The 16,516-nt window shown below is 37.6% G+C and overlaps 2 protein-coding genes across 2 annotated transcripts; one reads left to right on the top strand and one right to left on the bottom strand.

The window, feature by feature from the left end:
- Positions 1 to 1,241: 1,241 nt before the first annotated feature.
- Positions 1,242 to 1,724, top strand: LOC144969257 (uncharacterized). The gene has a single exon (XM_078908369.1). The coding sequence runs from the start codon at positions 1,242 to 1,244 to the stop codon at positions 1,722 to 1,724; it is 483 nt and encodes a 160-aa protein (XP_078764495.1).
- An 898-nt stretch (positions 1,725 to 2,622) lies between these two features.
- On the bottom strand, positions 2,623 to 15,521 carry LOC144969255 (uncharacterized). Its single transcript, XM_078908368.1, has 6 exons — positions 15,453 to 15,521; positions 14,981 to 14,997; positions 14,154 to 14,230; positions 10,707 to 11,233; positions 3,729 to 3,907; positions 2,623 to 2,827 (listed from the first exon to the last, which is right to left on the bottom strand). The coding sequence occupies exons 1-6, from the start codon at positions 15,519 to 15,521 to the stop codon at positions 2,623 to 2,625; spliced, it is 1,074 nt and encodes a 357-aa protein (XP_078764494.1).
- Between the last annotated feature and the right edge of the window lie 995 nt (positions 15,522 to 16,516).

Here is a 16,516-nt window from a genome sequence, read left to right as displayed (position 1 = left end):
GTTACCATGTGTCATTACGAGGAAAGTGGCGTCATGACTGTTGAAGCCTATTGGGAATACGAGTAGTTGATGAGTGGGTGTCGTGATAATCTTGGAACAAAGCAAGTGATATTGAGCCTGGTAGTCATTTTACCATGGATAATCGAAGAAACTATCAATCTAACTGACAGTAAAAGAGAAGTCAGAATTATGGCAAATGGCAAAATACAAAAACTGAAAGGACATGTCACAAAACAAATCAAGAAAATAAACAAGCCTGGCTAAAAAGGGAATGTCGTAACATAAATCTATTTGATCGTTGCAATTTGTCAAAGGAATTGTATGATGAAATCAATACACTGAAACAAAAACAGTTCACGCCTAACCAATTGACAATCAAAGACTCTCAAGGACATACTTTAACAGATCCTGAACAGATCATGATGCGATGGAAGGAGTACGGAGAACAACTGTTCAAATCACATCAGGCGAAGGACATAAACTTTCAAAACAACATAGAACCAAAAGAGCCAGCACCATTGATACACGAAATAGAAAAGGCTTTAGCAAGACTAAAGAATGGTAAATCTCCGGGATTGGACAGCATCCCAGCAGAACTTATAAAAGCGAATGGAGAACATGCGGTGAAGATCCTACACTCACTATGCTACAAGATCTGGGATACATGTCAATGGTCAGAGGAATGGAAACAACAAGAAATTGTAATGCTACATAAATCAGAAGACACAAAGGAGTGCAGCAACTACAGAACCATAGCACCCATTAGTCATGCTAGTAAAACCATGCTCTGTGTCATCCTAGAAAGATTAAACGTTAAAATAGAAACAGAACTAGCAGAGGGACAGGCAGGTTTCAGATCAGGAAGAGGTATTGAAAATAGAAACAGAACTAGCAGAGGGACAGGCAGGTTTCAGATCAGGAAGAGGTACTGGAGACATGCTCTGCGCACTTCAAGTCATCATAGAAAAACTAAATGAAATTCACAAAAAAATACCTCATCTTTTAATCATAGATTACAACAAAGCATTTGACAGTATTGAACATGAACAACTGTTTCAGACCCTACACGACATGGGTTTCCCATTACATCTTGTTGCCCTCACACAATCTTTATACACAAACCAAGAACTTAGAATTCGGTGGAACAACAAACATACCGAATGTCATAAGACATAAGAGCTGGTGTAAGACAAAGTTGCATTCTGTCACCACACCTATTCAGCACATACACTGAACAAATAATGAGAGAAGCAGCTGCTGAAAATTTTGGAATTAAAATAGGAGGTCGAAAAATATCAAATCTCAGATATGCAGATGACACCGCAATCCTTTCTAACAACCACACAGAAGCAATGGCTTTCATTAATGATCTAAACAACTCAGGTGAGCTTAAAGGAATAATACTTAAGACCAAAAAGACAAAATACATGCAAATCGGAGAAGTTAAAGATCAAGCCATACTCATTAAAAACGAAGAGAATGAAGGTGTGTCTCATTTTAAATATTTGGGATCCACTAAAACGCAAAATGACGATTGCTTGATGAATATAAATAACAGAACTGCAATGGCAAAGAAAATAATGACCTCTCTAATTAATAATACGGGAAGACAAATCCATAGGACAAAATTTGAAAATAAAATTAGTAAAAGTGTTGGTGTGGACAGTGATGACCTACGGCGCAGAAGGATGGACCCTAAAGAACAAAGACACGAAACGTATTAACATTGCTGAAATGTGGTTTTACAGAAGGATGATGAGGATATGCTGGAGGGAAAAAAGAACAAATAAGAACATACTGGAAGAGCTGGAAGTCATGCCAGAGCTATTAAATGTAATAAAAAGGAAAAAACTCAGTTTTTTCGGTCATATATGCCGAAACCCATGCACGCTGATGAAAGATGTGATACAGTGCAAGATGGAGGGCAAACGAAGAAGGGTAAGACCTAGGCCTAGTTATGTACAAAAAACATCCTAGAATGGTCAGAGATGAATGGATGAGAATTATGATACCGTCAAGAGACGAAAAGAATGGGCGGACTTTTTGGACATCAGAAAGCCATGCTCAGACAACAGATCATACAAAACAATTATTTTATTCTTATAGTTGACTGAGATGACATACGTACAAGGGGAAACATTTGGTGAATGTATAGCTATTGCCATTGAAACTGCTATTCTCGAAAAGAAGTCTGTCACAGAGAAAGGAGGAGAGGTGGATGGAGGACGAGAACAAGGAAGAGGAGGATGAGAAGAAGAAGAAGAAGAAGAAGAAGAAGAAGAAGAAGAAGAAGAAGAAGAAGAAGAAGAAGAAGAAGAAGAAGAAGAAGAAGAAGAAAAAGAAAAAAAAGAAGAAGAAGAAGAAGAAGAAGAAGAAGAGGGAGGAGGAGGAAATAAAGAAAGAAAGAAAAGAAGAGGAGGAAGAGGACAAAGAATGGGGTGTGCGAGAGGGAGATAAGGAGGAGTAGGAGGCGGATGACTAGTGGCAGGAAAATACCAGCTGCAACAACTACAACAACAATAAAACAGCAACAACACAAAATAACAACAACAAAATCAGCAACAACAACACAATTAACAAAAACAACAACAACAACAAAAGCAGCAACATAAAAAATGAAAGTCACTGGCAGAAAACAAGTTTGAGATAAAATAAAAGAATTGTCATCACCGCATCGTTGCAAATGAGACAGAAAATGTTCTTGAAGCTTCTGCCTTGGAAAAGCACTTGCAACGTCACATCATCGGGTTGGGTCAGACAGGCTTGCTCCATGATTTGACTTCTATGTTCCTCTTTGCGTCTCCATTTGCAAGACTTTTTGACCATACTTTAATAGGGAATTTAAAAAAAAAAGAAAATGATTTCTGGGTAGGAATATATTTAGAGTACAGCAGTAATTTAATCTCAGATTGACAGGATTAGTTATTATTAACACCTTTCAAAAACCTAAGATATTTAATGGAATGTCATATTTAAAGCTCTACATATATATAGAATGCACTTTGAAACTGCGCACTATGCACTCGGTGTACTTTACAACGGATCCTAAGCCGACAGCAACACTTACATCAAAGACGAGATTTTTGTATGTAAGGCGATATTACAATTTATTTGCGACCGAGACGACGTGCTCGTTTCACACCTGAGTGCGGTGCGGGAATGGGGGTAAAGAGAATTCCATCTTACACAATCGCAAAGAGCGGGACTCGAAACCGGTCCTACCAATATGAAGGCGAGTGTCATGCCACAAGACCACAAAATCCGCACATTTCAGGACCTCGTACACTTCGAAAGATTATCATTATGTGACGGAGGGTGACATATTGAAGGGACTAGATTAATGTCACTCAACTCTTTGCTATTGTTTTTGAGATAGCCATTTTATTGATTAGTTCTCACTAAATGATATCAATCAGACGATAAACGGTAAAGGTTACATACAGTTTTGTGTGTTGGTACGTTATATCCGGCTGGAGGAATCTTGTGAATAATTTACCTAAGCGCACAGTAGAACCAAGTGAGAGAGCAAAATTTACGCTACTCAGCCCTCTGTTATTGTTTTTAGATAGACGACCATTTGGAAGATTAGTTCTCACTAGTTTCTGACAATCAGACTATAAACGTTTAAGGTCACACATAGTTTTGTGTGTTGGTACGTTTTATCCGGTTGGTGGAAGTTGTGAGCATTTTACCTAAACTCATGTCACTTGAAACAAAACAGCACTGACCTTTGAGGTTTATAGAATCGGTGGTCACAAACATAGGGTTGTATGTCTGCTGGAGGGTCTTGTCCGATAGAACATTCCGACTTAGGCCTCAACGCCAGTTTGAGTAGTTCCTCTTCGTCCAGTGCCTCAAGCGCAAAGACGTACGATTTACACATGATGACTAACTGCCATTCAAGAATCTGTCAATTGCAAAAATACGGTTTGGGATTAATTGGGGAACAATAGACGTTACGTCACTTTGACACACTTCCGTTTCAAGACTAATTATTCAACAGTGACAGTCAGCAAACAATAATGATTATCAAAAATTGTCTTGTGTCACCCTGAATGTATGTAAATATAATCGGTACTGGTAAATATGTATATTTGTTGCTATTTTTATTTTGATATTAACCCGAGGTATGGAATAAAAAAAAACAAAAACAAATTTGGGGTAATACTCTTCAACAGTCGTAACGTCACTTCCCTCGTAATTACGCATGGTAACTTAGAAACTGCCTCTAAACTATCGGAACAATGGCGGACGCCCTTATGAAATATTTCTCCGACGAGCATAGAAGCGTATCCAGAGGAAAAGACATTATAAATATAACCATATTTTGACTTTTACACATTCTGATCACATGACATATGAAAAGTTTTGGCCAGCATGAAGAATAAAAAGTACAGATTTTCTTTGTTTAGAACCACGATGGCCGCCGTGACATCAGACTATTGAATCCAATTAGAATCAAATTTAAAATCAGACTTATAAACAATAGATAGAACGAAAATGACGTCACTCTGGTCTTTGTTATTGTTTTTGCTACTCACACTTGAGTACTTCTCAATAATCTGTATGAACCAGACTATAGATAGTATGCAGATGACGTCACTCAGGCCTTTGTTATTGTTTTTGCCATCCGCGTTTGTGAGTTGTTCTCACTAAACTGTATTAACCAGACTATAAAAGTTCATGGTTACACAGAGTTTGTGTGTTGGTCCGTTATACTTCCGGATGGCAATGTTGTGAACTCCTTGACCAAGCGCATTCTATCTATAGATAGAATGAAGATGGTGTCACTCAAGCCTTTGCTATTGTATTTTGCCATCCGCGTTCATGAGTAATTCTCACTAAACTGTATTAACCAGACTATAAACGATCATGGCTACACACAGTTTTGTGTGTTGGTCCGTTATACTTCCGGATGGCAATGTTATGAGTTTGCCATCCGGAAGTATAACAGACCAACACACAAAACTGTGTGTATCGATGACCGTTTATAGTTAGGTTAATACAGTTCAGTGAGCATTACTCATAAACGCGGATGGCAAAAAACAATAACAAAGGCCTGAGTGACGTCATCTTCGTTCTATCAATATAAGTTCATGGTTACACATAGTTTTGTGTGTTGGTCCGTTATATTTCCAGATGGCAATGTTGTAAGCTTTTTTGCCAAGTGCACACTATCTATAGATAGTATGCGCTTGGCTAAGAAGCTCATAACATTGCCATCAGGACCAATACACAAAACTGTGTGTATCCATGAACGTTTATAATCTGGTTAATACAGTTCAGTGAGCATTACTCATAAACGCGGATGGCAAAAAACAACAACAAAGACATGAGTGACGTCATCTTTGAACTATCTATAGATAGTATGCGCTTGGCGAAGAAGCTCATAACATTGCCATCTGGAAGTATAACGGACCAACACGCAAAACTATGTGTATCCATGAACGTTTATAATCTGGTTAATACAGTTCAGTGAGCATTACTCATAAACGCGGATGGCAAAAAACAACAACAAAGACATGAGTGACGTCATCTTTGAACTATCTATAGATAGTATGCGCTTGGCGAAGAAGCTCATAACATTGCCATCTGGAAGTATAACGGACCAACACGCAAAACTATGTGTATCCATGAACGTTTATAATCGGGTTAATACAGTTCAGTGAGCATTACTCATAAACGAGGATAGCAAAAAACAATAACAAAGACCTTATTGACGTCATCTTCGAACTATCAAGGTTACACATAGTTTTGTGTGTTGGTCCGTTATACTTCCGGATGGCAATGTTGTGCATACTATCCAGAAGTTGTTTTTAGCCAGCCACGTTTATGAGTAGTTCTCACAAACGTTCACGTCTACATATAGATAGAATGCGTTGGCCAAGGAGTTCACAACATTGCCATCCGGAAGTATAACGGACCAACACACAAAATCTGTGTAACCATGAACTTTTATAGTCTGGTAAATACAGTTTAGTGAGAACAACTCACAAACGCGGATGGCAAAAACAATAACAAAGGCCTCAGTGACGTCATCTTCGAACTATCTACAGTTTTGTGTGTTGGTCCGTTATTTCCGGCAGGCGTATGCTGTGATCTTTTTGTCCGAGCGCAAAACATGTTTGTTTTATGTTTTTAAGTGTTTTACGGCGCTTGCAACACATTAAGGTCACATCAGCATCAGTAAAAATTAAGAAAATGGGATAGTAAAAATTTCTAGAATTACAATTAAAGCACACAAGAAAATATAAGACAAAGGGCAATTGGTTCAAATAGGAAACAGATGTAAACTCCAAGAGCACACTATCAGTGTACTTAGTTTGAGATCACCTAAAAGTCTCACCCAGACACCAGCACAAGATCCCATTCAGAGGGATACACTCATATGTTAAAAATACAAAATAACAATACATAACAGAGAGATGATTTACAAGGAAAAAAATATCATCTCCTACAACTAACCATACATTTGACTGTTTCCCTCTCAGCCAGGGTATCTGGCCAGGGCCTGGACAAAACCAAGTAATCTCATTCCAAGACCAAGACAGAAAGCAAGTTGGAAAACAGATGTAGGGAGATAGAGGACACAGTAAGTGCCTCCCTGCCCACTATGGGAGGTCAGAATCCCCACCCAGAGCGCAAAACATCAGTAGCGTAACAACGCATAAAACAATGTGTGACTTAAACTTTTATAGAAGGAACAAAATTGACGTCATTCACCTCTTTGTTATTGTTTTAAGCCAGCCTTTTTTATAAGTAGTTCTCTCTAAATCCTACCAATTAATCTCACGGTTACACGCAGTTTTGTGTGTTGGTACATTAATTCCGGCTGGTAGATGTTATGCGCTTTATGGATAGACGCATACTGTCTATAGATAGTTCGAAGATGACGTCACTCAGGTCTTTGTTATTGTTTTTTGCCATCCGCGTTAATGAGTAATGCTCACTGAACTGTATTAACCCGACTATAAACGTTCATGGATACACATAGTTTTGTATGTTGGTCCGTTATACTTCCGGATGGCAATGTTATGAGCTTCTTAGCCAAGCGCATACTATCTATAGTCTGATAAATACAATTTAGTGAGAAATACTCATAAAAATAGCTGAATAAAAACAATAACAAAGAGCTGAGCGACGCCAATTGGATTCAATAGTCTGATGTCACGTCGCCCAGCAACTGCGGCGTTCGTGGTTCTAAACAAAGAAAATCATTACTTTTTATTCTTCATGCTGGCTAGAACTTTTCATTCCCTTTTCATATGCCTTGTGATCAGAATGTGTAAAAGTCAATACATGATCAAATTGATGAGGTTTTTTACCTCTGGATACGCGTTTAAGCTCGCCGGGGAAATATTTCATACGGCGTCAGCCATTGTTCCGATAGTTTAGAGCCAGTGTTACTAAGTTACCATACGTCATTAGGAAGGAAGTGACAGTACGACTGTTGAAGACTATTGGATTCAATAGTCTGATGTCACGTCGCCCAGCAACTGCGGCGTTCGTGGTTCTAAACAAAGAAAATCGGTCTTTTTCATTCTTCATGCTGGCACAACTTTTCATATGTCTTGTGATCAGAATGTGTAAAAGTCAAAGCATGATCAGATTTATAATGTTATTTTTCCTCTGGATACGCTTTTATGCTCGTCGGAGAAATATTTCATAAGGGCGTCCGCCATTGTTCCGATAGTTAAGAGCCAGTTAATAAGTTACCATGCGTCATTAAGAGGGAAGTGAAGTGACGTTACGACTGTTGAAGCGTATTCCGTTCTACCTATATTTCGCTAAACGATATGTAACACAATATTTTTAAAATATACGATAAGTCTACTATTTTATGACGCAAGGGAACGTCCTTGGTGTTAATAGATCGTTAATAAACGAACTTTTTGGCCAGATGTTTTTCGCAATCGAAGCCACCTTGTCAAATTACAACGACATTTATCAGACGGTTTCAAAGATAAAAGTCAAAGTGTGATAATGAATAATTTTGAAACGAACTATAGATAGAATGCGCTTGGCCAAGGAGTTCACAACATTGCCATCCGGAAGTATAACGGACCAACACACAAACTCTGTGTAACCATGAACAATATAGTCTCGTTAATACAGTTTAGTGAGAACAACTCACAAACGCGGATGGCAAAAACAATAACAAAGGCCTGAGTGACGTCATCTGCATACTATCTATAATTTTAAACGTATGTAACCGATCTCTTCAACTCACTCAATCCTATAGATTTTTGCTACTTTTCAAAAATTGGGAAAAAATGTATAAAAAATGAACATCCAAAAACTAAAAACATTAGCTTTGATATTACGCTTATTATTTGTCTCAGAAAAATGTGATAAATAGTATGGGGTAAAAGTAACCCCGTAAACAACGGGTATAATAGCGTAGCCATCGTTATGTTATATAGCAATGACTATCCCGCACAAATCTTTGGGCCTCTTTTTCGCTCACGAAGTGCCCAAATTCGCGGCAAAATATGGGACGAAGCCGTTTAGTATATGCTATTTTAAAAAATTAATTACGACGCTGTTAGAAAAAAAGGTCATTTTAGATTATGTCAAGCGACAAAACTCGTGCGATAACCGGAAGATAGATAAAAATAGATTTTTACTCTTTGGAGTAAAATATTTCTAAAACTACCGGGCGTGGAGGTTTTGTCGCTGACAAGGTAATACATGAACATTTCTTCTTTTTGGTTGTAAAATTTCATATGAATATAACGAGTACTTTTCCCGTATTTTACAAAACACCATCCCAAGTTTCAACCTTTTAATCCACTTATTACGCAAGATACAACCAAAGATCGAAAAAAAATTGCCGAAAAAGCGTCCCATATTGTCGCGTTTTTTTTCCTCTTTGCGGGTCATCCAAATAAATGACACCTTTGAAACTGGATAACTTGTTTATTTATGAATGGATTTTCAAAATTCAAAAACATTTTTATTCAGTGGAGATAGAGCTTTGATTTTATACACAAAATTTTCTCAAAAAGAGAAAAAAACATTTTTCATAGTCATTGCTATGTTATAGCCTGATACTGAAATCCAAAAGGACTGGCAGTTTGACGTCATTATTTGTTTTTTTTTGCACCGCCTAGTGAGTTGTCGTTAGTAGAGCTCATGGAAACAAGTTATTTCATTGGTTGAACTATTGAATACAACTCACGATTTGTTTTCTTTTGTGGCAAAAGAGTGGCATTTTGACGTCATTTTTGGGTCAGTATCAGGCCATAACTTTACGAACGCCACGATAATAGTGGGTGTTAGGGTTGAGTGATTTCATCTAAAACAGCCTCGTTTTAAGTTATTCATAGTCAATTCCCGCCATAATAACTACAAAACTCAACTTGTTGTAGTACACAAGGCAATAATGCACTTTATATAGGGACACATATAAGACAGAAATATAACATACATTAGGGTCAGTTTTTGAAATAGATATTGAGCAAGGAAAAACACTTCAGATATTAGAAATTACATTTCCATATATGTTTGAAAAGGCCTCTCTAGTTTTCCTGTCATATTATTCCAGATAAATGTAGTTCGAACCTTACGCTTGAGATTTTTGCATATCGCAAATGATGAAGAAGTAGAAGAAGAATAAGAAGAAGAAGAAGAAGAAGAAGAAGAAGAAGAAGAAGAAGAAGAAGAAGAAGAAGAAGAAGAAGAAGAAGGAGGAGGAGGAGGAGGAGGAGGAGGAGGAGGAGGTAGATGATGATGAGGAGGAGGGGAGGAAGAGGAGGAGTAGAAGAGGAAAAGGAGGAGGAGGAGGTGGTGGAGGAGGAGGCAGAGGAGGGGAGATCTCCCAGAATGACGGTTGTCGTACCTGTAAGGTCGCGGGTTCGAGCCCCCATCGCCGCCGCGAAATTATTATTCTCTATTGTCTTCTGGCACTTTCCTACTCACTTCATTTCGTTATCAACATAAGTGCCTGCTCCACTTACTTTTCTGAATGCAAATTCTGCTTTTGGAAGATCGAAGAAATAAATAACAATATTCAAATGACATGGAAGCTTCATCTTAATTCACAAGGGCAGATAATGTGGACGTTTCAGGTTTCCCTTTTGTCAACAAAGCATTCATCGTGTCTTATTGACAAAAGGGAAACCCGAAACGTCCGTGTTATCTGTCTTGTTCTATTGAATTGAAAAGCTTCGGTTCCATTGGACTATTTTTTGCTTTTCTGGCTGCAAACTAATTTTATCGCGGCTATCACATTGATATATCTAGATGTCTGATATCTTATTCTTATATGAAAAGGGAGCTACAAAAACATTTTTTAAATTGAGCTTTTATATCGTATAATAACAACTAAACGTACGCAAAGCGCTTTACAAAGGGTCCCTGACCAACAGCAACACATAACATATAGAACGAGATATATCGCCTGTACGGCGATATAACATTTTTTCCCAACGGAGAGAACGCTGTTAACGACCAGTTACTCATTTTATACCTGAGTATAGTGAGAGAAGGTGAGTAAAGAGTCTTTTCCAAGGACTCAACTATGCTCCGAGCAATAGTAGTTTTGGAATATTTTTAAAAAAATAATTTCGAGGTAACATCTTTCGTGAAGTCTCCCCTTCAATTTTATTTTCAAGTAACATCTAATAATTTAGGATATTTTACCTTCATTGGGGGGGGGGGGGGGTGTAGTATTATCTAGCTTGGATGATAAGAATTATACTTACATTTTGAACCTGGTTGCACTCCGCACAGTATTTGTTGTAGTAAGACACATTTGTGGCTACATCTGTCACTAACGTAACCGTAGCTCCAGACATGTCATTCACTGGAAGATTGTCTTCACACAAAGCACGTGTGGTATCATTGCTATAAATCCGTGGACAGGATCGAATAGAAAGATATTCGTATATCTTCTCATCACCGGGAAAAACGTGGCACCATGAGATTGGTTTTGATATGTTATCAATAAATTCTAAACCGATGAGGGGATCCACCGCAGCCGAAGATGTTGGTCCAATTTGAGACAGAGCAGGAGTAGTAGTTGACGGGCAACAAGTTCCATGATACTGACATCTCGAGTCCTGGTTGTCGCAAGGGAAACATTCCAGTAAGCATTTCTCTTTCTTATAAGGTTCTCTGCAAAAGCATTGACGGTTGTCAACAAGCGGCAGTCCATCTCTTATCGCTCCGTAAAAAAGGTAGTCCTTGAAGTTACGAGGATTTAATCCACCGCATTTATCAACAGAAAAATCTGATGCAGCAAATGTAATTAAAATATTGTTCTCATAAAAGAGTAGTAACAGCGTCGTGGTGAATTGTTTTGATCGCTTCATAATATTACTCTTGTCTGCAAAAGAATAAAATAGGAAATAAACCCTCTCCTTACCACCCAGAGGAAAATCGCCAATTTAAAATTTAAAAAAAAAAATTGATCTTTATATAGCTCAATATTCACTAAATGTGTTCAAAGCGCTTTACAAGGTTCCCTGGTCAACAGCAACATTTAACATGTTGGACGGGACATGCCGCCTGTTAGGCGATATTACAATTTTTTGGACAGAGACAACGCTGTTAACGGCCAGGTACTCATTTTACACCTGAGTACGGTGAGAGAAAGTGAGTAAAGAGCCTTTTCCAAGGACTCAACTACGCGCCGAGCAATAAATACTGAACACTGTGTTGCAGAGCTCATTTTTCTAAACAAAATATAGAAATAAGTCGTTACTATTCTGTTTGAAAAATATATTTATGTGTTGGGTGGGTATGAAGTTTAAGATAACATTCTGAAAATTGCTGGTAAGGAGAGAGTTAAAGGTGGAGATGAATTAATGATGCAGTGTGAGTCACATTTTGACTCACCGCCTCGAAACGGTATTATGTCGGGGTGACAAGAATTGAATATAACATTAAAATAATAAGACTAAATATAAAGTAATGAACAAAAAATGAATATGACAGTTTTGGAAAAGGACAAATGCCAAATACAAAACATTGCAGCTCTGTGGTCTTGTGGTATGACACTCGCTTTCGCATCGGACGGTCCTGAGTTCGAGCCACGCTCGGCGCACTGCTGAGCCCTTAGTAAGTCACATTCTCTCACCGTCCTCATGTGTAAAATGAGTGCCTGGTCGTTAGAAGCGTTGTCTCTGTCGAAAGAAAATGTGTAATATCGCCAAACAGGCGTCATGTCTAGTTCTACACGTTACGTGTTGCTGTTGGTCAATGACCCTTTAGTAAGCGCATTGGGCAGGTTTAGTGGATATTACGTTATATTTTAAGCCCTTCTTCAGCCAAAACAAAAATAAATAAATAAAAATATTAATGCATCACTATCTATAGAGATATTTTGTATTTTGTTCTTTTCCGAAACTGTTATATTATTCAAATTTGTTAATTTTTCTATACAGTCCACAATTGCTACTAGCAGCTTTGAATTACTTTAACATAAGATAAATATGAAATTTCACCTTTTAGCGCCTTCAGAATCTATATTGTTTACGTCTTGATAGAACTAAAAATGTCGGCACAAGTCTCATATGAGTAGTCTTTTAGAACCATCAACTCCAAGAACTCGAAGTGTATCCTGGTTTCTGTAATTTGAAACGGACAATAGCAACTGCTTGCGACCCTTTGGGGTCATTTTTTTAAAACTCACAACTTTACGGGGGATCGATCTCGATCTCTCTGCATTGTGAAGCGAGTGATCTTCCAACTGAGATATCCGCACCCGCATGTCTCATAACAATAAGATATATTAACTTGGCTTAATTCTGATTGCTTTATTATGTAAAACAAAAACACGGGAACCTTTTCAGAGGAAGACCGATCACAATACTCCCTGTGATCCTAAACAAAAACCTCACAACACTTGGACAAAGCATTAGTCTCATAACGGCAGGGGACCTTGAAAATCTGAGAACCCTAGCAGAGGACCGGCAATATTGGAGACACCTCACACAGGAAATACTGGAAACAGCCAAGGCGACCCGATCTTTCGGTCGAGACGCGAAAGGCATCTAAGTCAAGTAAGTCAAGTTATTGTGTAAATCGAATTGATAGTTTTTTGAATGAAGCACGGTTGTCTCTATTGGAAAAAAAATGTAATATCGCCTCACAGGCCTCATGTCTCGTTCTACATGTTACTTGTTGCTGTTGGCCAGGGACCCCATTGTAAAGCGCTTTGAGCCCGGTAGGTGGATATTGCGCTCTATAAATGCTCAAAGTTATTGCTCAAAAAAATTACACCGGTCAGAGCGACGTGTACCTATTTCTTGGTCTGATAACCCAAATTGTTATAGTCTCGTTGTAATAATAATAATAATAATAATAATAATAATAATAATAATAATAATAATAATAATAGAAGATCTTTATTGTCCATAAATATGGCAATTTGTTATTTAGTTACACTTGTTATAACGTTATATGATAACTATAACATTGAACAGATATTTCACTCCTACGTATTTTCTCTCTCTCTCTTTCTCTCTCTCCCTCTCTCTCTCTCTCTCTCTCTCTCTCTCTCTCTCTCTCATGTAAATACCTACTCTTAAACCAACGCAAAATATTGTCCATTATGACGATGTTAAAGCCCATAATCGCGTCCCGTTATTAAACCTGCTAATAGGTCATGAAGAGTTATGGCATTCTAGTTTTTAGTCCACTATAATTTCTTTTTTTTTTTAAACACACCAAAAGAAAACGTTGACACAAGTCTTATATTTAGTCCTATAAATTCAAATTTCACCGTCAAAACCTTTACGAAATAATACTGTTTTGAAATGGTGTGACACATCTAATAACGCGTTAGAAAATCACGACAACACAGTATGCAGAAAGGCACGGGGCAACAACTGGCAAAAAAAAAGATAATCGAATGCTCGGTAATGGCCCTTGAGCGTGAAGTATGGCGTTCCGTGATATTCTACCTCTATAGGGATAAATAACAATGTGAAATTGAATGTAAGCTTCAATTTAATATACTTATTCATCATAGCAACGCCACAACCATATTATCTCATTCGTCTGTAGTGTTATTCATCCTATTTTGTTGATAAAGGGGAAGCCCGAAACGTCCATTATATCTGGTTTCGTATATTAAAATGAAGCTTACATTCAATTTCACATTGTTATTTATTTCTTCGAGCTTTGAGCACCACCATTTATATTACCTCTGTAGGGAAACGGAACTCCGATAGTAAGTAATTGTACTTTATGCACATCTAAGTGACGAATTAGGGAGCAGGAACTGGTGTAAGATAAAGATAATATAAACAAGTTGTATGGAACAGTGCCAGACAAAATAGAGATGAAAATACAAAAATAAATCCCAAGAATTCAGCCTGCTGATTAACAGTCAGAGACGTGCTCTCATTACAGGTAATCTCTATGGTGTAATAGGCTTCAACGGTCGTGACATCACTTCCCTCGAGATGACGCTTAGTAACCTAGTAAATAGTTCTAAACTATCGGAACAATGGCGGACGCCCTTATAAAATACTTCTCCGACGAACATAAAACTGTATCAAGAGGAGAAAAACATTATATATATGATCATGTTTTTGCCTTTTATACATTCTGATCACATGATATGTGAAAAAGTTCTAGCCAGCATGAAGAATAAAAAGTGCCGATTTTCTTTGTTTAGAACCAAGCTGCTCGTTGCTGGGCGGACATGACATCAGACTATTTGAATCCAATTGTTAGTACGCTTTACCGGTAATCAGGAGATCTGACGTTCGATCCAGTCACGGAAGGCTGTTATTTGAGGGGATAGTTCTTTTCTATTAATTTTCATTCTGCTTTGTCTGGCATTATTTCATACATACGTTTTCACCTCTTTATGCGCACTGAACTTTGTCTGGCATTGTTTCATACATACGTTTTTACATCTTTATGCACACTGAGCTTTGTCTGGCATTGTTTCATACATACGTTTTCACATCTTGATGCGCACTGAACTTTGGCATTGTTTCATACATATGTTTTCCTATCTTACGCGCACTGAACTTTGATCTGACAAATGCAAAAGTAAAATTAGCAAATTACGATTAAAATAACAACTTGAGCGATATCCACTAACGTGCTCAAAGCGCTTTACAAAGGGTCCCTGACCAACAGCAACTCGTAACATGTAGACATGACGCCTGTTAGGCGATAATACAATATTTGTTTTTCCGACAGAGACAACGCTGTTAACAGTCAAGTACTCATTTTACACCGGAGTACGGTGAAAGAATGTGAGTTAAGAGCCTATTCCAAGCTTCAACTATGCGCCGAGCGATGCTCGAACCCAGGACCTTCTGATCCGAAAGCGAGTGTCATACCACAAGACCACATAGCCGCACAAGAGTAAATAAGCGGTCGCTCACGAAAGTCCATGTTTTCAAAGAAATAACTACTCTTCTGCAGTTGGTTTATGAACACAACTAAATCAGCTGAATGATTTTATATTAACGTAATATCCTGACCTGTGTTGGAACATGATCCATTGTTTTGTTAGTACAGACATATCCATTAGCCATGATAATCGTTGCCATTAGTAAGGGACATTTGGCGGAGGTTCTTTTGTTTTCTTTGATGTTTGTTTTATCATTTTGTTTTGGTTAAACACGATGTTTTATAAACAATGAAGGTCGATTTTAATCCACTTAAGAAGATCTTAATATTTAAAAGTCAAATTGATATTTTCCTCCCTAATAACAATAATAAAATTTGAGGTTGTAAAATACAGACTCTCGTCGGCTTAAAACAGGACTTTGCTGTGGTGATTTAGACACTGTAAATTTAATCTATAGCTGAAAAATAAGAAAAGAATAAATTTTACTTGTTTTATTGAGGAAAATGTATAAACTATCTTAAAGTCAGAAAACTCCTGTCTTCTCCCAAATGTGTCACTTAAATATTGTAATTCTCCATAAATTTATGTATAATTTCGAAATCAGTGGATTGAAAGATCTTTTCCAGTCTAGGATAAAAGAATAGGATTTAACACAAACGTGAACCTCGTGAAAGTTTCAATGAATACACAAGAAATGGCAGTTTCAACAAAATCAGTGGTTTTTGTCTTTAGACATATCCTAAATGTTTGACACGATTTGAGGCCTCCAAAGACGGACGATAAGAGTCCCACATTAGAATATTTCAGAACTATTTAATTTGGGGTTTATGTGTGTGTGTGTGTGTGTGTGTGTGTGGGGAGGGGGGGTCTGGAATTTTTTTCAGTATTGAGAACAAAAGTGGGTCATGTTTGTTCCAATCTGATTGATAGTGTAAACCACTCTTCTGGAGGACTGGAAACATACCTTGTATAATTGATCTTCTGGTTTTATAATGATGACATCTTATTTTTTAAATCTAAATACATGCTGGTCGTCTATTGGATTCAATAGTCTGATGTCACGCCTCCCGGCAACGGCGGCCATCTTGGTTCTAAACAGAGAAAATCATTACTTTTTATTCTTCAAGCTGGCTAGGACTTTTCATATGCCTTGTGATCAGAATGTGTAAAAGTCAAAACATGATCATATTTATG

The sequence above is a fragment of the Berghia stephanieae genome, chromosome 3, assembly GCF_034508935.2.
Source record: "Berghia stephanieae isolate SIO BIC M18660-M18661 chromosome 3, UCSD_Bste_1.3, whole genome shotgun sequence".
Classification (NCBI taxonomy): domain Eukaryota; kingdom Metazoa; phylum Mollusca; class Gastropoda; order Nudibranchia; family Aeolidiidae; genus Berghia; species Berghia stephanieae.
This window is presented reverse-complemented; position numbering and strand designations above follow the sequence as displayed.

What these genes read in the sequence shown, in the direction of transcription:
- LOC144969257 (XM_078908369.1), top strand. Translation starts at nt 1,242, where the DNA reads ATGAGAGAAGCAGCTGCTGAAAATTTTGGAATTAAAATAGGAGGTCGA.
- LOC144969255 (XM_078908368.1), bottom strand. Translation starts at nt 15,521, where the DNA reads ATGGCAACGATTATCATGGCTAATGGATATGTCTGTACTAACAAAACA. An exon ending in AGTGCAACCAGGTTCAAAAT is followed by an intron (nt 3,908 to 10,706) that starts GTAAGTATAATT and finishes TGCAATTGACAG; the next exon opens with ATTCTTGAATGGCAGTTAGT. An exon ending in CGATTCTATAAACCTCAAAG is followed by an intron (nt 2,828 to 3,728) that starts GTCAGTGCTGTT and finishes TCCCTATTAAAG; the next exon opens with TATGGTCAAAAAGTCTTGCA.